Raw genomic sequence first — 26634 nt, forward strand, 5'->3', positions numbered from 1 at the left:
TTTGAGATAAGCGGCGAAGCGGCCGGGAGGAGGAGACGCTCTCAGATCCAGACATCACACACACTCCACTACTGTACCAGTGTTCTCCCGAAGAGACAGGCTGATGTGACAACGTGCGGGATGGCGGATAGCGGCTGTGCGTCATAGGCGGGGTCATGAGAAGGAAGAGATGTAAGAGCAACGAGCGTTTGGATCTGATCACTGAGACCGTGGTAACACAACGTGATGGATTTCATAAAGCCATCGCGTAGTGAGGAGAACGTCCTGCCCATGAGAAAATAGATTCTGCACCTTCATCGTGTCGTAAAACTTTCATCATGGCACATGAAGGACAATATAAAATGGATCCCGTGTCATGTTGGCGAGAAGTCACACTGAGTGCACGCACATTCTTCTTCTTGGTTTTTTGTTTTATACAGTGAATTCTCGATGTTCTTCATTGCTAATTTCAAGTTTCAAGTGACTATTATAAAAACCCAACGGGACTGTGAGCCAAAGAATAGTCCCCTCCCCCCCTTTTCTCCCCAATTGTACTTGGCCAATTACCCTACTACTCTCCCAAGCCATCCCGGTCGCTGCTCCACCCCCTCTGTCGATCCGGGGAGGCCTGCAGACTACCACATGCCTCCTCCGATACATGTGGAGTTGCCAGCCGCTTCTTTTCACCTGACAGTGAGGAGTTTCGCCAGGGGGACATAGCAGGTGGGAGGATCACGCTATTCCCCCAGCCCCCTTTCCCTCCTGAACAGGCACCCCAACCGACCAGAGGAGGCGCTAGTGCAGTAACCAGGACACATACCCACATTTTGCTTCCCACCCACAGACACGGCCAATTATGTCTGTAGGGACGCCCGACCAAGCTGGAGGCAACACGGGGATTCGAACCGGCGATCCCCGTGTTGGTAGGCAACGGAATAGACCGCCACACCACCCAGACGCCAAGCCAAAGAATAGTTAGAACAATACCCAAAGAGAAATAACATCACTACTGCAGCTGGACTTGTTGGTGAGGATAAGTGCAAAGATTCATACAAGGATGTTATAAAGTCAGTGGGCCTTATCCAACAATCGTTCGTACGTACAAATTTGTTCTCACACGCCCATGGAATTTTTTTTTTAGCTCTCAAGATTGTTTGACAGTCAGAAGCAAAGCCTGATGGTTATATGTAGTTCCTTTCCCCTAACATCTATTGTCTACCTCTTGCAACGAGCCATCGCCCAGGCCTGCAAAGACTTCAGTGTTAGTTAACTGGTGTCTGAACTCAAGGGTAACCCAGGTTTTACACTGGTCTGTGAGACAAACTTCAGGGCTAAAACATCCCACGAGTGTGTAAGAACACCTTTTTACATATGAACAATTAATGAGGCTCATTGGGTACATGCTGCACGCACACACATACACACACACACACGTACATTTTATGACAAGCAGCCCTTGGATGTGATGCTATAACTGCGAGTCTTCCTGCTGTATCGCCTGTTCCCATGACAACAGCACAGCAAGCCGACAAGGTCACTTTGTCCAGCTGAGGCAGCGACATACCACAACCACAGCATGCAAGAGAGATGGAGACGGAGACAGGGAATGACAGAGCGAGAGAGAAAGCGAGAGAGAGAGGGCATGAGTGACATACATGGATGGGCATTGAATTATGGAGGTGAAAGGGCGAGAGAAATTTGGCGGGCTGTGATTAAGGAAAGCACTTGTGCGAAATCTAATTTCCAGCTGCCCAGGTGTACGAGAATATGAATGTGTGCGACTGTGAGAATAAAGCTTGGGGGGTGTCTTCTACTGTGAAGACAAAAGCAGCGGTGCGCTCACCTCACAACCGCGTGTATGTACGATCACTAGCGCAGCGCCGAAAGGCAGGCCCTACTCGACTGACAAGGCTCCGAGCAACTTTCCAGCACGTCCCTGAACGCCCTCCAACTGAAAGTGTAAATCAAACGGTCACTTCCTCCTTCCGTCTCAATGCATCGTGGTCCCTGTAGTCCTGCCCGCGCTCCCTCACAGCGAGAACCTCTCTCCGTCTCAGTTGCTAGCCAGTGTGACAAAGCGTTTTCGGCCGCGTCCTCATTCATCCTCAGTCACCTTTCCATTTGGCAGACGGCACGATGAAACTAATTAGTGCACTTTATAATTTAATTCGGTGATTAATGGGCGCAAATTGTGCCTCGGCAAGATGACACAGCCGTCTGCTTGTGTGGCGGAATAAGTTAATGCTGAACTAGTAATGGGAGATTATTATCACAGTATTCACAGGGAATTTTAGTTTTATATATATATATATATATATATATATATATAGAGAGAGAGAGAGAGAGAGAGAGAGAGAGAGAGAGAGAGAGAGAGAGAGAGAGAGAGAGAGAGAGAGATTATATATATATATATTACAGTATCTGCTGTTGTATTCAAAAATACAATGTTTAAGAATCAAAATGAGGTTTATCACATTGAACTTTTAATATTAAAGGTATAATATTAAACCTTAACTAGTTTTCACACAACCCTCCCTCAGATATTTCAGGCCTCATTTTGAGAGAAATTAGATTCTGGTTAAATCATGTATCACAATATGACAATATCCGAATTTCATCCCAAAATAATATCATTGAAACACAATGAATGAGAATATTGAATTATCGCCCAGCCCTATGCAGACATTCTGAAGTTATTATCATCATCATAATTTAATATAAGACAAAAGAAATTTGACTCTAGGCATTTTAAGGAAGGCTCATACAGAGAAGGCTATGACACAAGCTCCGTGGGAATGGTTCAAGTCAGATAACCATTTTGGGAATGGAGAAATCCTGTTGTCATATTTCTTAGTGCCCATATTCTCCATCAGTTGCAATGTGCAGTCCCTCCATCTCTCCATCTCCCTCTCTCTCTCTAGCACCATGACTCTTCTCTGTCTCTCTCTAGCACATCGCTATTCCCTCTCTCTCTAGCACTATCATTCTTCTCTCTCTGTCTCTAGCACATCACTCTTCCCTCTCTCTCTCGCTCTCTCTAGCACATTACTCTCCCCCTCTCTAGCGCCATCATTCTTCTCTCTCTGTCTCTAGCACATCACTCTTCCCTCTCTCTCTCTCTAGCACATCACTCTCCCCCCTCTCTCTAGCGCCATCATTCTTTTCTCTCTGTCTCTAACACACCACTCTTCCCTCTCTCTCTCTCTCTAGCACATCACTCTTCCTTCTCTCCCGCTCTCTCTAACAAATCACTCTTCCCCCTCTCTTTCTAGCACATCACTCTTCCCTCTCTCTCTCCTTCTAGCACCATCACTCTTCCCTCTCTCTCTGCAATGCATGCGGGAAGGTTGGGTGCGGCAGCGTGAGTGAGGGTGTTGAATGAACTTGAGTGTGTTTTTTGGCTTAATTCACTGGGTTTCTACTGCTTTCACTTTTCTTTTCTTTTCTACATGGTAAGGTGAGAGAAATTTAAATTTACTTCGTTGCTAGTTGTTGGAAAGTGACTAGAGTAGCTGCTCGGAGTTTGGTGGTGTGCAAATGCGCCTCTCCCTGGTGAGGGTTTGCCTCCCATGTCTATCAGACACAGGGTTAGAGTCGTGGTTGACTCGCGGTACACTGTCGAACAGGTTCTCCTGGCTGCAGGAGAACAGGTAGGCTATGAGAACATCACCTACGGCTCTCAGATGAATAAAGCCGTGGTGGCTTTTCTCCGAGAGGAGCGTTTAGTCCACCTCTTGGTTGAGAGAGGCCTGGCGCTGGACAATGTGTTTGTAGCCATCTCGCCATTGTTTGTGCCATCGACACGTATTACCGTGTTAGACGTACATCCGTTTATCCCGAACAAGCTCATTGAAAGAGAACTGAATCATTTCGGAACGTTTGCTAGTGGGTTCAGAACAGTTCATCTGGGTTGTGACGACGCTAGACTGCAACATGTTAACTCCCTGCGGAGACAGGCGTTCATGTATTCAAATTATCCCTCAGAACATCTACAAGTGTCATTTAAAGTCAAATACGAACACGGTTTCTACACTTTGTATGCAAGTTCTGGCAGCATGAAATGTTTTGAGTGCAGCGATGTCAGCCACAAATGTTCATCCTGCCGGCACAGGGAGCCCACAGCGGGCAGCAGTTCAGGCGAGCCACAGCCTGATGGCACCGCTGAGGGCAGTAGCCTGCAAACAACGCAGCGGGTGGCAGGAGATACCCCAACCGGTGATCCACAACCTGGTATGGAGGGAAATGTAACAACTGAGCAAGACAGCAATAATGTAAATGACGGTAATCTGAGTGGTACTGAAGCACAGGATGTGGATGTATGCAGAGACGGAGGACAGATAGAACCAGTGAGAGACAGTCACCCAGTTGAGGCTGAGAGTCAGGTCTCTGCAACATGTGGGTCACACTGTGAAATTGCTGGAAATAAAGATGAGGAAATGTTAGAGGATGATGGCCTATCTCAGTTTACTGATATTGTGTCACAAGGTGATCAGCAGTCATATTCATTAAAGGAGATTAATGATTTCCTTGATGAAACTTATGGCAGACAGTCTGTGGAAGTAGCAGATTTTTTCTCAGATTTGGACAGGTTTGTTAGCTCGGTTATGAAGATTAGAAAAACAGCTGAATATGAAGAGCTCAGTAAACAGAAGAGGTTTCATCTAAAGAAGATTCTGACGAAACGTAGGAAAGAAAGGCGAGGAAAGGTTGCTTTAAATGTTCAAAATTGAAATATGGGTGATACACAAAAGGTGTTTTTTTTCTCTCTTGGACAGATTTCACTGTCTCATTCTTAATTTTCTCTCTTCTTTTAATGGAAAGTTTGCGGGTAGGGAGTCTAAATATTAATGGAGGACAAGATAGAGTTAAGCGAGGTGTGGTAGCTGAGCTGAGTAGAGCTAAGAACATAGATGTGCTCCTCTTACAGGAAACACATAGCTCTTTAGACAATGAGATAGAATGGGGAATGAATTGGGCAGGGCAGTTTTTTTTTTTGAGCCATGGTACCAACTTTAGTGCAGGTGTGGCTGTTCTTTTCTCGCAGCGCCTCCTTTTAACAGATGTTTTGACATGTGAAATGGAGCAGGGCAGAATCCAAGTAGTTCAGGCAACAATCCGAGAAATAACTTTCGTGTTTATAAATGTGTATGCTTATAATACAGGCACTGATCGCTTGAGATCGTTTAGCAAACTGAGGGATAAACTTAAAACAATTTAATAGTGGCTCAATCATAGTGGTGGGAGGAGACTGGAATTGCACCACACATCCTACAGTTGACAGAAACTCAGAAGAGCCCCATCCACCGTCAGCTTCTTTTCTGTCCATTGTGGTCGCAGAAAATGACCTCACGGATATTTGGAGGAAACTTAATCCAACCGTTAGGCAATACACATGGGTAAAAGCTGCCGAGGGTAGTGTGAGGGCAGCCAGGTTGGATAGGATTTACCTCAATCAAACATACAGCAACAGGTTGATTAAGTCCACGATATCACCTGTAGGATTTTCAGATCACCATGTAGTGTGGCAGATTTTTCCTTACAAGTTCAATTTCGGCACTATTCCTACTGGCACTTCGATGTACGGCTAACACATGATAAAGCCTTCTGTCAGTTCTTCTCTGACTTCTGGAGTCATTGGAGGCTGAGGAAGAAAGATTTTGAGAGCTTAGCTCAATGGTGGGAGGTAGGAAAAACGCAAATTAGGATTTTATGTCAGCGATACAAACAACACACTCTCGGTATGGAGAAAATCCATCTCGACAAATTAGAGAGAGAAATTAAGATATTAGAAGACAAAGTAATTATTGGACGTGACGGCAACAGCCGTACCTGGGAAAGTAGGAGGAAGGCTTTAGGTAGGTTCCTACATGAGAGAGCAAAGGATGCTTTAATCAGAACCCGAATCGCCACCATCAAAGACATAAATGCTCCAACTTCTTTTTTCTTTAAACTTGAAAGAAAAATTAGAAAGAACAATGTGATGATGCATCTCAAACTTCCCAGTGGGGCAATAACAACTGATCCATCAGAGATGAGGAAGTTGGCTATAGACTTTTACAGCAGCCTGTTCAGTGCTGAGATCTGTGACTCTGACAGTGTGGAGGAGATACTGGAGGGACTGCCTCTGCTGGATGAAACACAGGTGACCTCGCTGGAGTCCCCCATCTCCTTTGACGAGATGTCTGTGGCGTTTCAGCAGCTCAGCTGTGGCAAAGCCTCCGGAGTTGACGGACTTCCTTCAGAGTTCTACAAGACGTTCTGGACTCTAATTGGACGAGACTTACACGATGTAAACTGTTTGGACTCTGGAACTCTACCTTTGAGTTGTAGAAGGGCTGTTGTGACACTGCTACCAAAAAAGGGAGATCTTGGCCTACTGAAAAACTGGAGACCAGTTTCATTGTTATGTACTGATTATAAGATAATTGCAAAATGTCTTTCAAATAGACTCAAACAATGTATGGATACGGTTGTACATTACAGCCAGTCGTACTGTGTCCTTGACCGTACAATTAAGGATAATATTTTTTTGATACGGGACATTATTGCCATATCTAAGCTCCAGGAGCTGGATGTTGGCCTGCTTTCCTTAGATCAAGAGAAGGCTTTTGACAGGCTTGATCATTTTTATCTGTTTAAAACACTTGAAGGTTTTGGTTTTGGAGATAAATTTATTAATTGGGTCAAGTTGTTGTATTCCGGAGTCAGTGTTCTGTTGAAGGTAGGAGGTGGACTCAGCTGACCTGTCTCTGTTCACAGAGGTATAAGACAGGGTTGTCCCTTATCTGGAATGCTGTACTCCCTGGCCATTGAACCGTTTTTATTTCAGCTCAGGCAGGGGCTCCCAGTACTAACCTTTTCAGGGAACATCACCAATTCAGTTAGCTTATCAGCATACGCTGACGATGTCACGGTTTTCATAACAACTCAAACGATCTACAAATTCTCAAGCAGAAATTGGCCTTATACGAACAAGCTTCCTCTGCAAAAGTCAATTGGTCAAAATCTGAGGGTCTCTTGCTGGGGGAGTGGAACAATAAAGAGAAGCCAACATTACCAGTGGGGCTGCAGTGGAATACAGAAGGGATAAAATGCCTTGGTGTCTTTCTGGGCAGTGACTGCTTTCCGAGCAAAAATTGGGAGGGTTTAATCAAAAAGGTCAGTGCCCGATTGTCTAGATGGACTTGGATCCAGCCTCAGTTGTCCTATAGGGGGAGCGTCTTGATTGTTAACCACTTGATTGCGTTGATGTTCTGGCACCGGTTTACAGTTGTAGAACCTCCAGACACACTCATACGGGAAGTACAGAAGACGCTGGTGAACTTCTTCTGGGGAGGCTTTCACTTGACCAAGTCTGCTGCACTGTTCCTACCAGTGCTGGAAGGAGGGCAGGGCCTGACTGACCTCCGCAGTCGTATCATGGCTTTTTGCCTTCAAACTGTGCAGCGCCTTTAATACCATGACCAGCAACTTTGGAGTGAAACAGCATCTGTGTTGCTTCGGAGGGTTATGAACCTGAACTATGACAAGTACCTGTTCCTTCTGGACCTGGCTGGCATGGAGTTCACGACGACACTCTTCTATCAATCTGTCCTCCGTGCTTGGGGAATGTTCTTCCGTACCAACAGAGGCTACTCCCAGCTCTATGACAGTGTAGGGGAGGAACCACTGTTCCATAACCCACTGATACGCTGCAGGATGCTCAGCTCCATAAGTGTACAGAGATCCCTCATAAGAGCCGGACTTACGAAGTTAGTGTGTCTCAGATCAAGAGGACAGTGGAAGAGGCTGGCATTTTGAGCCAAGAGACTGGCTTTAAATGTCTTCGTTTGATGGAAAGGTTGTTGGAGGAAGTGATCAGTGCACTTCCTGGCTTCTTCAGAGAGGCACTAGGAGCGGAGTGTGGAGAGGATCAGCCAGCTATGCGGCCTGTTTTTCCATCTTTGTCAATCCGTGCAGCAGTGGAGGAGCAAGAGGAAATGAAAGGGGCCATTCTATCTTTCAAAACACCAGAACTACATGACTTCTTAAGTACATCACAGAAGGCCTTGTACGCAGTCACTGTAAAGGGTCTCAACAGAACATCACTAGCCAGCATGCTGGAGTCGAGGTGGTTGAGTGTGTTGGCACCAGGCTCATCCCCCAGGGGCAGCTGGAGGTCCCTTTACAAATCCCCCATAGAGAAACGCACTGCAGATCTACAGTGGAGGGTGGTACATGGGGCTGTGGCTACGAACAGACATGTGGCACACATTGATCCTAGGGCAGGGAGACACTGCTCTTTCTGTAACGATGAGGAAACTCTACAGCACTTATGGCTCAGATGTCCCAGGTTGAGCCCTCTTTTCTCTGTACTGCAGCAGTGGCTCAGAGGTTTAGGAGAGGTTCTCGAAGACAGCCTGTTTGTCTTTGGTCCGAGGTATACGGCAGCACAGTGCAGATGTGTCACCTTGGTAAATTTTTTGATAGGTCAGGCAAAAATGAGCATTTGGCTTAGTAGAAGGAACAAAATGAAAGGCACAGGGTCCACAGATGCTACACTCATGTTCAGGGGTCTAGTGGCTGCTCGGCTGAAAATTAGTTCATGTTTTTCAAACTTAGTTCAAACGTGGAAGGATTTATTTCTATCTGGGAACATGGGGATGTGCTGTGCACTGTGGAAAACCAAGTGCTTCTTCTTAATTTCTGAAAAAAAAATAGGGGAAGGTCTGTATCCTTTTGTTTTTACTGTGTATGGCAATTGTGTTTTTCACTATGTATGTGAGTATTTGTGTTAATGTTGTTATCTTGATGTGAATGAAGAATTGGAACATTAAAGGCTTGGTTAAAGCTCAAAGGTCTCCCTCTCGCTCTCTCATTCTCTCGAGCACCATCACATTTCCCTCTCTCTCTCTCTCTCTCTCTCTCTCTCTCTCTCTCTCTCTCTCTCTCTCTAGCACCATCACCCTTCGCTTTCTCTCTCGCTCTTTCTAGCACAATCACTCTTCCCCTCTCTCTCTCGCGCTCTCTCTCTTTCTCTCTCTAGCACCATCACTCGTCCCTCTCTGCATATATAATTATGAATAAGCTTGCATACTGTGATTATATTGGAGGTTCAAGAGTTCAGCATCCACCAGCAGCGAGGGCGTGCACGCCACCATGGATAAGTGAACCCGTGACACGTCTGTCGGTGGCGGGGTGATAAGATGGCAGACCGGGGATGGAATCACAAACAGAGTGGCACGGAGAGTGTGAGGGAACAAGAGATACGAATGAAGCGTCGAGTAAATAACCAGAGACAGGGAGAAAGACAAGAGAGCAACTGAGAATAGATATGAGAGCTGAGGAGAAAAGAATATGACATCCACTTCTCAGCCAAACAAAAAATAAATGTTTTTGTGTGTGTGTCTACAAATAAGGGAGTCAAGCCAATCTTCAAAAATGTACACAACCCCCCCCCCCCAGTCTGTCATTCTTAAAATTCATTCAAAAGCACCTATCGCCTTACAGACATCCTCGGCCTTATAAATAAAGGCAAATAATTTTGCCTGTTTATTATCTGTCGAGAAAATAATAATAAAAAAAACACAACTGAGGAAGCTCGTGATCTAGCTCAACAACTAATTTCCTCTCTGTTGATGCAAGTCATTACAGCAGATTGTGTGAGCTAATTAAAGTGTTAAGGTGTGTGTGTGTGTGGGGGGGGGGTTTATAAAATATGTGCACACCGGGCACTGAATTAAAAGGTTTAATGCGGTAAAAACAATAGTCACTCGGCTAGAATCCTTATTTGGTGAGTGATAAACTGATGGCAGGAAATCAAAAGTGGAGTTTTGGGGGGATTCTAACCTGGACTAGCGTGCAGAACATCCCCACTGTCACCTGCACTCCTGCTGTTATAACATTCTTTTCCTGTCTGACTGCTAGCCGCTGTACCGTCTGAGGAAACGTGCACCACCACGGCGTTTTGTCTGCCAGCTGTGCTGAAGATGTTGCAGCATATTTGATATCCCTCATGCACTGCAGGAACCTATCACACTGGATTTTGTTTGTTGTGAAAAGAGGAACACACACGCACACACACACTTAGTGATTTAAAAATAATGAGAACGCTGCCCTTTTTCCCTTCTCCTCTTGTTTGTCAGATGTGTTTTTTCGTTTTCTTGGCAGGACACCAGCTGCTGATTGTCCTCCGGTCTAATTCCTGCGTGCGTTCATTTATAGTTTTTCTGCTGCGCAATACTCCTGAAGCCCTTAAAAAATATTCTGCTAATAATGCTCCTCTTCCGTTGTCTTGGCTTTCTGGGAGCCTGTGTGTTGACCACAGCACTTCTTATTTTTGCTGCCAGGCAAAAACCAAAACCGCGAAACCCCCCCCCCACACACGCACACCCCTCCCCGGTGGAACTGTAAAAGCAACACACGCTCTTAGAAATGTGATCCAGGATTTTTCTCTGTTGATAGATAGTTATTTTACCCAGGATACATGATACTAACGGCACCCCGACCACGGTCGGAGATATTCTCCGTACACCGCTGCTGAAATTGTCGACCTGGTAGGATGAGCACTGGTGCTGCCGCGAACACGTTCCTACCCAAACGTAATGAGAGTAATGAGAATGTGATAATGTGGCGATGCATCGGTCGGACGGATAATCTACTAGCTCTACAGTCAATATTATAGTACAATGGTGTTCCCGAATAGTTTGATGTAGTTTATAATACATTAAGAAAGAAAGAAAGAAAGAAAGAAAGAAAGAAAGAAAGAAAGAAAGAAAGAAAGAAAGAAAGAAAGAAAGAAAGAAAGAAAGAAAGAAAGAAAGAAAGGCCACTTTATTTTTGTCACTGTACAGGTTATTGTATAGGAGCAGTGGGCAGCTGCAGCGCCCAACTCCAGTTCTTCTTTCCATTGCCTTGCTCAGGGGCACAGACAGGAGTATTAACCCCAACATGCATGTCTTTTTGATGGTGGGAGGAAACCAGAGCACCCGGAGGAAACCCACGCGGACACAGGGAGAACACGCAAACTCCACACAGGAAGGACCTGGGATGGTCTGGGGTTTGAACCCAGGACCTTCTTGCTGTGAGGCAAGAGTGCTAACCACTGGGCCACCATGCCGCCCACATTAAGATTGCCTGTGTTAGCTATGGTCCAAGGATGCCATCGTTTTGAGTGCTTCGCCTTGTTTATAGTTCTTGCTTCCCGAGGGAGGGACAGATGGGGGTAATTACGGATTTCAGCTTTAAAGTGAATTTATCCACTCAAGGGAGCATTTTTAGTGGGAGAGGTTAGCGCTCCCTGTGAAGTGAAACATTTCCCTTACCCCCGCCCATCAGCCTCTCATCCTATCCCACTTCCAAATTCAATGACTGATTGCAGATCTGAAAATCCGACCATGAATACAAGTGTTTTTGCAGTCCCTGTAACTCCTCTCTCGGACCTTCATAAAGCCTGACAAAAGCGCCCGGGGTGTATGGGTGATATTCCAGTCTCGGCAGGATCCTCATTATGCACGGTGTTTGTGACAGCCGAATCTTCAGCTCTCTTTTCAGTCACAGCTACCACCTTTCCAAGCAACTACATGTCCGCGGCTCCTTCCCATTTTAAGCGAGCTGTATGATGCCACCTTATTACCTGCAGAACAAGGCTCATGCGTCCTGCTCTCTCATTAAACAAAGTTCTTTGGGTGCAGACAGGGGAAAAAAAAGAACAAGGTCAAACACTGTCTCAAATTAATGGCCCGCATTCTTCCGCCATGTCATGTCGCTGCTCTTTTGCTGAAGCTGAGTCCACTGGCATGCAGGAGTGGAAAAACTCTGCTGATGGAAGGGTGAAAATGAAATATCAGTGTCTGCACTCCATCTGTCAGGTTGGGTAAGGCTTCCTAACTTCCTGGTTTGGCAGGTACGCTGGCAGAGGAACACCAAACAAGGCTGACAGTCTTCCTTTGTGTGCGGTAATCTTGGTTGGCGACTCTGCTCGAGAGGAGCGCTTCACTGCCGTAAGACAGAGCCCACTCAGTTTTATTTTCCAGCAGAGGTTCTTTGTGAAGTCTGGATTGAACACGGGTGTGTAAATTTCGCTCGGTGGCGAAACACGGGTTTGTGTTTTGAGATGTCCCACTCACTCATTCGGCTATCCGATTTATCACGATGGATATTCCCTGCTACTCTGGTACTGTGTAAACTGTGGAGTGTGTGTGTGTGTGTGTGTGTGTGTGTGTGTGTGTGTGTGTGTGTGTGTGCATGTGAAGAATATGAAGCATCGACTGTGTGCCATGTGTACTGACACACTGGCAAACACACACACACACAAACACACACACACACACACACACACACACAAAGACAGGGAGCTATGTTCTGATCACTACTAAGCCAAGGCATGCAGCATGATAAGAACATTTTGTTTACATGAACACAGATGCATTACATGTACAAACAAGAAGGCTAACCAGTTTCCAGAATGAGAAACACCCTAACATTCCTGGTGGGTTCATGGTGGGTATTTAAAGTGTACAGTTTTACAAGCATAATTACAGTTTTGTTACACAGTAATATCCATACACGGCACTTTGAAAGGTAGCGTGAGCACAGTGGAGGCGAGGTGAGGCGATGGCTGATGCAGTGGGGTGTGGTGGGAGATGTGTCGGCTCATGTGATGTGCCATGTGTCGAGGTCATGTGAACAGATGGTCAACAAATCACTGACAACAGCGCGGAGGTACATAAATTAACGACGACGGAATGCAGCTTCCAAAACAGAAGTAGACACACACAAAAAAAAAAGCAACACAACAGGGACAAAACCACAAGCTGCATTACTATTATCGTTTATGTTTTTCATCCACAGGAACCTGTTTGAAGTGGTTTGCTTCGGGAGGCAGCGGGGCAGGGATGGGGGGGGGTTAGCGGGGCAGGAGGGAGGCGTTGGAGGGTTTGATGCCTTGGCAGGGCCCTTCTGTTGTGCGCTTTGTTTGTACCTTGGCTAACGGTCCCTATGCACAAAGCAATCTCGAAATACAAGTGAGCTAAACAAGTTCTATCAACCCAAGTTCAAGCCACTAAACTCTGATCGATCACCTTCTTTTTTTCCCCCATCATTTTTCAACCCCTCCATCATGCCCCCCCCCCCCCCCGCTGCTTTGAGCTTAAGAAAGTCACTCCCGCTCCGACTTAACTAGCACTGCAGACCCTCCAGTTGTGTTTAATAAAGTAGAAGAAGGACTATTGTGAGAGCGGATAGTGTGCATGAAGCTCGGGCTTTCGATCGGCCACTGGGCAGCCTGACGTGTCATCTGATTAACGGCTCCATGAAGATTATTCTTTCAAGGTGGGGAAAACAAAGCCAATAGCAATCTCTTTCTGTTGCCCCGCATCTTCCTGCATCTGTCTCGACCTGCTTGAAGTCCGATATGGACGACACTTGTTGGTCGGCAAGTTGCAGACACATTGTGCCCAACACTGCGGGGGCTATTATCCAGCGTCAATACACAATTGCTTCTCCATTATTTATTTATTTTGGGCCAAGCTGCTACAATGCACCACCCCAACTGTGAAAAGTATGGTCTACAACAAAGAAACCGTTTTTAGTGGATGTCATCTTTTCTATTGATGTGCCTTGGCCAGAAAGATAGTCTCTTTCAGAGTGTTTGGGTGCTTGGATAAATATAGGCAGCACTGGCAAACAAAAAATTGCCTTGTCAATTTTGTTTGAAGAAGGAGGGTAATTTTCCAATGTTCTGTAAGAGTCAGACGTCTTTATTTATTTCATAAATGCCTGGTGCTGAGTTTGGGGTTGACTGATCTATAATAAATTAATTACCTGATGAGGACTGGGATGTACTGTGCCACAATGTAGCCACAGGGTTGTTACACTACCATCATACATGGCGTTTTGTTTTGTGAGAAATCAATACACACAACCTACGGCATCCTAGTCAATAGAGGCGCAGAAGCAATTTAGGGCTTTTGTCTCCTCCCTTTTTCACCCTGGGCAATTATTTTAATTGCATCGTGCTAACGCTAATGTTTGCAAACTGCTTAATATGTGCAGTGTCTCTGACATTTCAGTCAAACTGACTATTTTTGCATTGCATCCATTTCTTCTTGAGTGCACAAGACTACTCCCCCTTGCTCATCCTGTTGGATCTCAATATGTGATGGTGGCAGCATCAACGTTTCTTTGAAATGTCATTATGTCACTGTAGCTAATCATCCCCTTTATATTTTTCAAATTCTTTTTTTTCCCCATACAGACATTGCTTTGACTTGCGCTCGACCATTATCCATTCTATGGGATCTTTTTTCCGATCAATTTGAAGATTACTAATACATCCACATTGATTTATCTTGATGCTAACAAACATGGCAACACCACGTGAAAACAGGGGATGCGTCATACATTCTCTCGGGACACAAAACTGTACCTTTGACAAGACAAAAAAAAAACCCAAACTGGTGTGACATATGACATTTAAAACGCTGTGGAGTAACTCCCTCTTTGTCATTTTGGTGGCTATTTAAAGTTTGCGGGGGGGGGGGCTCTCACTCTCTCAGTGACATCACAGAGAGGAGTAAGCTAGGCTATCATGGACAGGTTAACAGGGATAAAGCTAATTCAGAAGTGTCCAAACTGGCCCCTCGAACCCCCTGAAGGACTTACAACCACTTCAAGACAGACAAGGCTACAGGCCTAGTTGTGTTGCCCTATGGACACTGTGCAACACCACCAATAACAGGGAGCATGATAACCAGCTGCAAATTAGACTTAAAAAAAAGAAAGAAAGCAAGAAAATTTTAATATGAAAGTTTTAAGAATGTGCTTGTTTGACAGGGATGCAGTCGTCTTACCTGGGGACACAGGCAGTAGAGGTCTCCCCCTCAGGGGCCTCTGGGGCCGGACAGCAGAACTGATGAAGTACGGTTTGGTTGCTAAAGTAGGGGGAAAAAAGAAATGAAGACATTTTAAGAGAGTCATAACACTTTGGATTGCAACGGTAAAATGATTATGAGGGGATTATACTAACACACCTTGCGAACGTGAATATCAAAATAAGCATGGCAAGTGCAAAATCCAAATTTGTGTACAAATTTTAAATTTGTGCAAATTACATTTTTTGAAGCCGAAAATACAACTCTGTAGCTTCTGATTAAGAGGCATGAACACTGTGATACATCACGTAAGCAAATAAAATATTACCTTCATAATAGTATTATACTTGTTCCCTTACAAGATCAGTTGATCCTTAATGCCTAGGTCAGGTTATTAGCAGTAGTAGTGCTAGCGCGCTGCCAATAATGCTAGCTAACAGCTAGCTACCCTCCTGCATCTCTAGTCTGTGATGCTCTGGGGAATATTTGTGGCACTCAGATTTGAAACGACGCTGTTATGACTGAGCACATAGATTTTCGATTGCTTCTGTCATAAACCAGTCAACTTAGTTGACTTACAACATACTCTCAAGTAACTTTGTCAATTCAACGTGCCATTTTGGGACTCCTGAGACCAAATCATGACGTTAAATGACAGCAGAGACGGCAGATCCCTGAGCTGACTGCATCTTCATTTGAAATCATTTTAAGGGAAATGTCATTTTAAGAACCTGGGTATTGCATAGCTCGAAGGAAATGTTGACACGTGTCAAAACAGTATTTGAGTCTTTTGCCTCCTTCCTGTGTATCACAACTGCCGTGGGGCCTAGAGACTACAAGATAATGGTACAAAAATTAATTTATGCCTGGAACGGACAGTGACATTTTGTCAGCGCATTCATAAGTCTGTGTAGCGGTTTGAAAATTTCCATGCAGTTCAGACAAGGCTAACAGACACTTCCGACTTTTGAAGTGAGTTCATTGAAAGGTAAGTCTGAAAGCATCGAGCCAGAACAAGAAGAGAGATAGAAGCACACAGACCCAGACATATGGTCACTGAGGTGTGTCAAACATAGTGCCCATTAGTTTAGAAGAGTACATGAATAAGTAATGTTGTATAGATTTTCAAAAAGTTCAAACTTGTGTTGGACTTTAGATTAACTGTTGTGCATCACAGTGATAGTCATGATTTTTTTGCCAAATACAACGAAAAAGAAGGGGGAAAATTTGGGAAAAAGGAGAATGTGTGTGTGCATGCATCCGTGTGTGCGTTTGTGTGTATGTGTGTGGTGTGTGTGTGCGTGCACTCTTTTATGCATATGTACTTGCAGTACCTGCAGCCTATGTTGTGTGGGATGCATCTTATGAATCTATCTTTCACATCTCTACCCTTTCATCTTCATCCAGCACCTCTTTCACCACCATCCTCCTCTCTCTACATCCCAGTCTCACTGACTCTCCGAGACTCTCTACACCCCACCCCCCCATTTCGGGCCTACAGGAACAGTGTGCGATGCAAGGCACGAATTTGCTCAGTTGCTCTTGCTGTCAGAGGACGTGGCTGGTAAAAAGGGTGGAAACACCCTCCTCTCTCTGGACAGACGACATGGGGAAGAGCAGAGACGTTGGAAAGAAGGCTGATGTGGATGGACGAGAGTAAGACTCTATCTTGTGCATCCTAGTAACTCACTCTCCATCCCTTTCTCTTTATCGCTGCCACCCCGGCTGTCTTTTGATCTGCTGCCCCGTTCCCCATCTGTTGCTCTCACTCTCTTTCTAATTCTCTCTCCTTGTGCCTCTGCCTCTGATTCACTCCCTTTCTTCTCCTGAGAGACAGAGAGCAGAGAAAACAAGGAGACCTGTATGTCATCTTGAGTACCTCCTCCACAGCCCCCCACCTCCACTCTTTGCTCCTCACTGTGAAGTACACCGATCAATCACATGACACAACAAACACAGGGACTCTTTTCAGAGATTAGCTCAATGTTTCTCAACCAGACCTTTGGTTTCGGACAAGCTAATCTTGTTTGGAAAGAAACACATCACAAGTCACCGCACAGAGTACACATTATTCACTGAAGTACTAGAGCAAGGGAGAGAATATCCTTATGGGGGATTTGGAGCAGGTATCTAACAGTAAAAGTGACATACAGTGTGGGGTGGGTACGACAGCTAATTAATTCCCATTGTTAATGGCTCCTCTAATTGTGTTCCCCTTAATGACCATTACACAGCACAGCAGCAGCTATTACTTAATAGCTCAGAAACACAGCTGACTACTCAGGGAATGGCTATATATATATATATATATATATATATATATATATATATATATACCCACTTAATCCGATTCAGGTTCATGGGGAAATGGAGTCTCTATGTATGAACAATATGCACAATAAATATGCACAAACCTTGTCAAGTGCCTCATGAATTTCCTCTGAACAGAGAAAAATGTGCAATTCGAGTGTTTGCAACCCAGCATGAATAAAAGCTCTGTTCTCAAGTTTGTTCGACTACAATTGTCATAATTAGAAATGTGGGTTTTTTTTTCAAGTGACAATTAAGGCCCTTTTTTGTCATTTTATGTATGCTTGACTCGTTTGAGTCTTTTGCCTCCATGCAACACATGTCCTCAACTCACGAAGCCTATACTTATCCAATAATAGTTCTCATTTTGACAGCATGCACGGCTGAATTTAATCAATGGACATTATTAGCGGGGAGGTGCCGGGTCTGTGTGGGGGTGGAAGCGGCAGAAATATTGAGACACTGCTGAAATATTTACACGCTGGATAACATTCACACAAGGCCGAATCCAAAGGCGGACATATGAGTACGTGACATTGCCATCATTCAGTGGTACTGACCCCGATGTACCTCTCTCTCTCTGCTGACATCTTTTCCTATCACACTATCCTTCCCCTTTAGAAATGCTTGCAAGCCATTTATAATGACTTTGGTTTCATATGGATCTTTCAAAAGGGCAGAAGTGTATTGAAGATGGAGTGTATCACCATCCCGTGTTGCCCCAACCTGTGTCTAAGTCTCTGACACAGCTCTGTCACCGGAAGCATCTATTTCAGGCAATACTTAATCAGGACTTAGCAATGCTGTTTGTGTGTCTGCAAATATGAGCGTGTTGGTGTGTATGTGTCACTTCGAGACCAGAAGCTAGTCATGGTAAAAATCTTCTCTTACACATTGCACTCCTTTGTTCACATAATACACCCCGTTCCTCGATATTACACATACAAACAGGCATACACACACCTGCACTTACACAAAATCCCCGCCTCACACTATTTGATAAATCTAAGTGTGATGATGCGAGCACCGAAGATTAGACCAAATTCGCACAACCTGATCTTCTGATCTTCCACATCACGGACTCAGATCGCCTCATGGTCTAAGCCCCTACCTAATACCGCCTATTGTAAATCTATAGCTTTTATAAGCCCTTACGCACACAAGCGGTGTTTGAGTTGAGTTTTAATCCGCACACAGTGATCAGCGTCGCAGTTACATCGCGTTTTGTTTTAAAGCGCGGGACTTTTATATTTAAATGAATGTTCGTGACATTCAAGCCCTTGCCAAACGGGTTTAACACAGTGCTGATTCAGCCTATCACCGCCAGGTAAATCTCTCTGTACTTCGCAGTATACTGGAGTTTTAAATCTGGTGTCTGGTGCGACATTACCTGCATTCCCGCTGCCGCACCGGAAGTGGTGCGTTTTACGTCAGCCCAGCAATGATTGCGTTTTTAAACCCCCCCTTCTCCCCTTCTCCCCAATTGCATCTGGCCAATTACCCCGCTCTTTTGAGCTCCACCCCCTCTGCCGATCCGGGGGGGCGCCCCCACCGACCAGAGGAGGCGCTAGTGCAGCGACTAGGACACATACCCACATCCGACTTCCCACCCGCAGACACGACCAATTGTGTCTGTAGGGACGCCCGACCAAGCCGGAGGTAACACGGGGATTCGACCCGGCGATCCCGTGTTGGGAGGCAACGGAATAGACCGCCACGCTACCCGGACGCCCCCCAGTAATGATCGCTTTGCCAGAGCCGAACTTACGTGTGACAAAAGTGTGTTCATGCCGCTGATTGGCTTTTCTTCAAGGCTTTCTGTCAGAAAGCTTCCGGGCTTGGATGCTATGGCGGAAAAAACTAAGAAAAGTCCAAGAACAGTTTCTGACGCTCCAGAGAGGAGAAAAAAGAAAGTCGGCGTTCAGCGGAAGGACTGAAGTAAAAAAGAAAGAAAGAAAGAAAGAAAGAAAGAAAGAAAGAAAGAAAGAAAGAAAGAAAGTGATCAACGCGAGGACAAACAGATAACCACTGCTGTAGCTTTCCTCGTTGGAGAGCGCTGAAAGAAGAGAAGTAATTACTCCCTCTACCAGAAGGGGGAGACAAAACTTCCGCAGTGCAGGTTTAACTCCTTGCGTGTAATGTGTTTGTCGATACGCGCCTCCTTGCGTTGAATTCATCTTTGCTGTGGCAATAGCACACTGGCTGATTTAGTTCGGCTCAAGGCAAGCAAGAAAAGATTTGTTCACACCCGAGTGATGCTGTCTGAAACAAAGCACAGAGAGAGATTGTGGTGGTGGGGTAAGAGCTTGACGAGCCCCAAGGTAGTCAAACCTTGGGGCTCATCCCGCATCATCCTCTGTGTGGAGTTTGCATGTTCTCCCCGTGTCTGCGTAGGCCTTTCTCCGGGCACTCCGGTTTACTCCCACAGTCCAAAGACACAGGTCAGGTGAATTGGCCGTACTAAATTCTCCTTAGGTGTGAATGTGTGTGTGGGGGGGGACCCGCCTGCCACCCAATGACTGCTGGGATAGGCTCCAGCATCCCCGCAATCCTGAGTAAGGATAAGCGGTTTGGATAATCGATGGGTTTCCTTGGCAAATGAAAAAACTGCTGAAAATGTGTTCCGTCATTTAAACATAATACAGCGTATCAGAATCTGCCCCCGAAGGCCGAACAGGGCAAATATGAACATCAATGACCTGGAGGTAACAAGCATATTGACAACCCTGATAAGGTCAGGGTCATTAAGACTCCATGAATGCTACCGATTCAAAAAGAACAAATTTGGGTTTCTGCTGCAACTATTTCACTTCCAGGTTGTTTCAGAATCACTGTCTTTAGAGTCAAGGTCAAAGGTTTAAGCGGTATTTTCTTAAGAGAAAAAAAGAGGGAGGAAAGGGGAAGAACAGCTTCATAATTATAGAAATCAATACAGCATCAATACAATCAATATAATCATGGAATTATCAATACAGCATGGAGCAAAAATAAAATGTGACCCCCTTTATAGATAACAGGGTTGAAAATTGAGACCAATGCTGTCGGTCAGTGAAGCACACTTGATGTGTATCTATATCGAGAGTCAAGTTAATATTTTGGTTAAAGGTCTTGTAAATAGGCTTACTCTCCCCCCACTCACATCTTACACAATCGTCAAGATTTATTTGGGCAAACTTTGCGTTACATAAGTTTCCAAAACTCAAGTCAACTCATATCTTAGCCCCATCCGTGGAAGAGTTGCGATAACGTTAAATCATAAAAGTCCCCTGGAGGGATATTGTAATACTTTGGTTCCATTTGGAAAATTGGCAGCCACCATTAAGTGGTATTTTATCACTATGTTTGACTGTGAGTGTCTAGTGCTTTGTGCAAGGCGAACATCTGACTAAGCTTTCAATGCAATCAGGACACACAGAGACAGATTGAGAGAGACAGCGAGAGAGAGAGAGGGAGAGAGAGAGAGAGAGAGAGAGAGAGGAGAGAGAGAGAGAGAGAGAGAGAGAGAGAGAGAGAGAGAGAGAGAGAGGAGCGAGAGCTTGTGCAGAGTTTGCAGCTATGAGGTAAAAAAAATGCATTAAACATGTGAATGGTGTGGATTTTTAGTTGAAAAATAGCCTTGAACCAAGTCTGATAGGTTTTGGATGAGAACTGCACAGACACACAGAGACCAATGATATATACATACTTAAGCACATGTACACACATCGGTGTGCACACACACATACACACACACATATACATGCACACTGAGTGAATTAATAAAATAAGCTTCCTTGAAAAGTATATGTCAGCATGGACTCTTGGGCACTCCCTGGAAACTGCAAGAGAGAGCATGAGAGTGGGTGAGTGAGAGAGAGAGAGAGAGAGAGAGAGAGAGAGAGAGAGGAGAGAGAGAGAGAGAGAGAGAGAGAGAGAGAGAGAGAGAGAGAGAGAGAGAGAGACAGAGGGCCACAGAAAGTGACAGCGGACAGAAGAAAGTGCAACGCCTACGTTCCCATGAGAATCTTATCAAAGGAAGGAGAAAATACATTCAATCCCTATATTCAGCCTTTTCTGAAAGCCCGTCGCCACCATTTGGAAAACTGCAACAACTGAGTCACACTCTTTTTCTGCTTCTCTGTTCCTTTTTCGTTTCAGACGGCTTACTCACTCCATTTCCTTCTGCGGCACAGCGTTGGTACAGTTTGACAGGGCATGTATGGAAACGTTTCCCCTGCAGGTCAGGTTCTTGCCAAATCATGTCAGTCTGGAAAAGACAGGCCCAAACCTTCTAGCAGCACAAAGCTATAACATAGATTATGCCTGCTGGTGGCATCCTGAAACCCAAGGAGAGAGACAGAGGAAGTCAGGAGGAAGAAGGAGAGGGCGCAGGAACACTTAACCACCACCCAACTGTAATTAATTGTAGTACAACAAAGTCTATGGAGCCATCTGAAAGCCTTGGAACATGTTATATATCTCAATGAAAGCAAGTGAAACTTGCACCTTAATTGACTCTGGCTACTGATTCAGGGGGTATCACATTAAAAGATATTATATGTGTTGATAACCATTAGAAAGATGCGTCATGATTATTCATAACTATCCTTATACTTTTTAATAGGCGAAGGTCTGCCTAAAGTGGTGCTGAGGGGACAGAGAGGGTTGGTGAGAATTGACTGGGAGGGGGACAGAGAGAGAGAGAGAGAGAGAGAGAGAGAGAGAGAGAGAGAGAGAGAGAGAGAGAGAGAGAGAGAGAGAGAGAGAGAGAGGAGAGAGAGAGAGAGAGAGAGAGAGAGAGAGAGCGAGAGCGAGCGAGCAGTGAGTGAATATAGAAAGGGGAGCGGGGATAAGGCATTGCCCATGCCAACTGGGCTCCTATAACACGGCTGTTGTCAGAAGAGCAGAAAAATCTCCATAGGTTTTTCAGGAAGAAAGAGAAGCGTCACATTTGCTCATGGCGCCCTACCTGGACTCACCCTGTTTGTCCATCGCCCTAATTGTCTCCCTGGTCTTGGCCACGCCCCCCTGCCCTAGTTTTTCTCTCCTGTTTTTGTGTGACTGTGTCTTCAGGACTGGAGGCAGGTGTGCGGCAGGCAGAGCAGAGGTCACCACCTGCATCTCATCTACTGCAACCAACGCTACTCTGGGTCCTTATAAACCCAGCCTTGCCACATCCACCTTGCCAGATCGTAGTGCCTGCTCAGTTCAGTCTATTGCTTCCTGCCTTTATGTTGAGACGGTGCCTGTTGCCGGTTTCCTCATCTAAACCTTGCTCCGTGTTTCCCACAGTCCTGCTCTGCCCTCCCCCTGCCTCCGGTCGTTGGTCTGTCTCCATGGAACCCCGCTTGTCTTCCTGCTTCCCGGTTTGGTCAAGGGTCCCTCTTCCCTGTGCACTCTTGCCCTGGATCCAGTGTTCCTGTCTGCTACTCGTTGCACTCTTGCCCTGGATCCAGTGTTCCCTGTCTGCTACTCGTCTTGCCTGGCATTAAAAGACTTGTTTTACAGAAACCCTGCCTTAAGTCTGTCTGTGTCGGCATATTGGGTTCAGCCTTGCAACCCCGGTTAACAGAAGCATAGTTATCCTCTCCAGATGCATTAGGCCCTTCCATGCTGAGTTTGCATATTCTCTTGTTTGCGTGGGTTTTTCCTCCGGGTACTCTGGTTTCCTCCCACAGTCCCAAACACATGCATGGTAACTGAAGTATAGCTTCTAAATTGTGTGTGTGTGTGTGTGTGTGTGTGTGTGTGTGTGTGTGTGTGTGTGTGTGTGTGTGTGCACCCTGTGATAGACTGGTGACCTCTCCAGGGTGTCTCCCTGCCTTCTGCTAATGCATGCTGAGCTAGACTTCAGCCCCCTACAACCCCAAATCGGATTAAGCATAGATAATGGATGGATGGATGGCTCGCTAAAGGGCAGTGATGTCTTGAAACCCTTTTACCAATGAAAACCCATGTTAAAAAAAACCCACACTAAACTGAGGTTGGTGGTTTTTCCATGATATCAGCTTTGTTCTGGAGACCCTGGGTTCTACTCTTCATCTGATCGCCATCCGGTGGCTTCACCACTGAGAAGTTTTATCAACTATTGCTGTGCAACACATTCCTCCATCTCTACAAAAGGTATGCAATACCTGAGAAGATTTCTCACAGGTGATGATGACACATGACTAGTTTTTTTTTTCAAGGCCAGGCTACAGCAAAAATATCCTCAGTAAAAGAGGGCTATCAGAGTCTGCATGACGGTGACAAAATCAGCTTTGCGAGGCTACATGCATTATGTCACTTCCCTGCTGAAGGAAGCTGTAACGATCGTGTGTGATGAATCCAAAACTGCAGAAGAAATGAATGAGCTTGGTCTGTTCACTTTTTTTCCGTGCTTTTACCGTTTCCATTAGTGCCCTCAAAAGTAAACGAGTGAAACTTTATTTACAGCTGACCTTTTTGAACCAACGTTACGAAGTGTTTCAGAACAGCACAAAAACAAAATAATTACAAATTTATGTGCAAGAAGAATATTTTAAGAACAATGGAGGGGGGGGGACGAAACTAAAGCCAGTAAATTCACAATATGAAGCATAAAACTTCAAGTTGAATGAAAATCCAAAGAAAACAGATGGTCCTTAAGCTTTTTGTTGGGGGGGGGGGGGGGTTCTACCGCTTTTTCCCCCTCAATGTACCCCACTCTTCCGAGCCGTCCCAGTCGCTGCTCCACCCCTCTGCCGATCCGGAGAGGGCTGCAGCAGACTACCACATGCCTCCTCCGATACATGTGGAGTCGCCAGCCGCTTCTTTTCCCCTGACAGTGAGGAGTTTCACGGGGGGGGGGGGTAGCATGTGGGAGGATCATGCTAATCCCCTCAGTTCCCCCTCCCCTGTGAACAGGCGCCCCGACCGACCAGAGGAGGCGCTAGTGCAGCGACCAGGACACATACCCACATCCGGCTTCCACCCGCAGACCACGGCCAATTGTGTCTGTAGGGACGCCTGACCAAACCGGAGGTAACACGGGATTTGAACCGGCAATTCCCCTGTTGGTAGACAATGGAATAGACCGCCACGCTACCTGGACTAAGTTTTTTTTTTTTTTAAAGAAAATGTTATAGATTCTGATAATCTGATGTTATCTGAGCTTAAATCTAAAATGCGGAACAAGCGAGACCTCTCGGTTTGAAGACCTAAGAGATTTCATCATGCTATATGGTTGCAACAATTCCTTTATTTTGATGACTGAATGATTAAAAAGGCTCAGTCATGAAAAAAAAACTTCTTCCATATTGACAAGGAGGCAGCGAAGAGACAGCAACGTGGGGGTGATGTAGGTTTCATTCAATGAACCACAAAGGTTGTGTTAATCCTAGAGATGGAGTCAGTGGGTGCACACTAATACACTGACTTATGGTAATACTGCGATTATTGCAATGGACATGTCAATGCCTTTATCTGATTCCAAAATTGGGGTTAGTTTGACGTATTCTAAACCTGATTAACTACCCTGGATTTTTGCCCAATCTTTTGATCCTTTGATGCATGTAAAGTCTTACTCTGATTTCTTCAAGTTTGTGAAACCCCGCATGTATGTGTGTGTCTTCTCCTGGATCGCCACTTTGTCGTGGTGAAGAAGCTTGCATGTACTAATGAGCCCAAGAGCTATGCCGTGCTTGGCTGCTGGTAGGGTCATCCGAGGCGGATTGGTCAAGGGGGAGGTTCTAGATGAAGCCCGACCCAACAAAGACCTCAACGGCGGAAGTGGTGGAAGACAATGCAGTGAAGGCAGATGAAGGCCGCAACAGAGGGTGGTTCCCCAATCGTATTAGTTCTCCATGCCATTGGACTCGAGCCACCCCCTGTCAAGGACTGTGGGGGGGCTGCAGCAGGCACATCAGCCACTCCACGTAAACAGCTGTCATGCATAGGCGTCCTCTCCGCAAGGACCTAGAAGGATGACAGTCATACTCGACCCGAGCGATCGCCGATTGGTGGTGGTGGTGGGGGCTGATCTGGATGACAACAAAAAGGGCTGCCAGGGCCTTGGAAAAACACCACAAACTGATGACGCTATCATCTTTTTCATTTATTATGTTGTCGGCTAACTTTTTAGCAACACCAAAACTAAAACTACCCATTTATAGGGTGGAGTGACAAGGAGAAGCAGTAAATACGTACGTTTCCTTGGAGCATGCAGTGATTACCCTAGGAATTATGCAGACATGGCTATTCAAGTAATACATTACCAAGTCCATGTGTACACAATAATTGAAATACTGGCATAAACTGATAACTCCTAATAATCAGATTTTCTTGTTTGAATGTGAACATAGTGTGTAAGGGCCCCAAAAACAGTGCACTTCAACAAGGACCTCTCAGCAGTAGGGAACAACTCAGATGACAGAGAGTAAGAGCAGCTTGTAGGAGGATATGAGTTTGGACAGAGACTGAGCAGAAGCAGATGACAATGAGGAAGATAATAAGGAGTGGGAAGCAAATGAGTAGGAGAGTGCCATCTCTGTAAATTATGGGGGAGATGACAATAAGATTAAAAAATATATATTCTTCCCTATCATCCACCTAAAATAGCTCCAAAACTATTTTTCCCAAAATCCCACACTTGTGACTCATCCTAACTTCATCTCCTTCGAATCTCCTCTCATTTCCCATTTTGGCCTTGTTTTCAGCTGAACCCTCCAATCACATCGCTCGCATAGTCACTGGCCCCTCCCCCTGGCACTACGTACTACTAATGATGTAATTACAGGGGCAGGGGGCTAACAGGCTGGCGCTGATGATGTAACCGGAGTGCTGAGAAGGACAAAATGGTTTTATGGTCATCTGAATATGAACAGAACCTGTGATGTAAATGCCACAAAAAGTACACAGAAACTCCTAACAAAACAAAGATGCGCGCGCGCGCGCACACACACACACACACACACACACACACACACACACACACACACACACACACACACACACACACAAAGAAACCTGCCCCTTGGGAGTGAAAATAGAGAACATGCGTGTGCAAATATGATCAAATGATTGAATGTTTGAATAAGCGAATGAATGTACTTTACGTATCATATTTTAGCATGTGTCATATGAATCAAGGGTGAGGAATGGCTGGGGGTTCACTGGGGACAGATGTGTTAAGAAGACCAGCTAAGCCTACTGGACACACCATGTCTATTCAGATCAGCATGCAATGGCCTTCAGCCCCAGGTAGATGGCTTTTATCATTACTCTGGGTCATGAATTTAACCATACCTGACATTTCCCTTGGAGAATGGGTATATTTATGAGTACGCGTGTGCATGTCTATGTGCATGTGTGTTTATATGAGGGGCCGTACAAGCCATAATATATTCTGGCCCTCTCATACATTCTCCTTTTACATACATATATTTTCACTCTCACACATATCATTCTCCTTTCACATACATATATTTTTATTCTCATATTTATATATTTTACCTCACACATTCAATATATTTTCAATCACAACATTCATGCATGT

At 45.3% G+C, this 26634-nt stretch overlaps 1 protein-coding gene across 1 annotated transcript in view; it reads right to left on the reverse strand.

The window, feature by feature from the left end:
• The window catches only part of iqsec3a (IQ motif and Sec7 domain ArfGEF 3a), a 171371-nt gene that overhangs the window by 129735 nt on the left and 15002 nt on the right, over positions 1 to 26634 (reverse strand). Inside the window, exon 2 of the mRNA XM_056277151.1 lies at positions 14811 to 14891. Coding sequence (XP_056133126.1) covers positions 14811 to 14891 — 81 coding nt within the window. The remainder of the gene's footprint in view (positions 1 to 14810; positions 14892 to 26634) is intronic.

The sequence above is a fragment of the Lampris incognitus genome, chromosome 3 (genome assembly GCF_029633865.1).
Source record: "Lampris incognitus isolate fLamInc1 chromosome 3, fLamInc1.hap2, whole genome shotgun sequence".
NCBI lineage: Eukaryota > Metazoa > Chordata > Actinopteri > Lampriformes > Lampridae > Lampris > Lampris incognitus.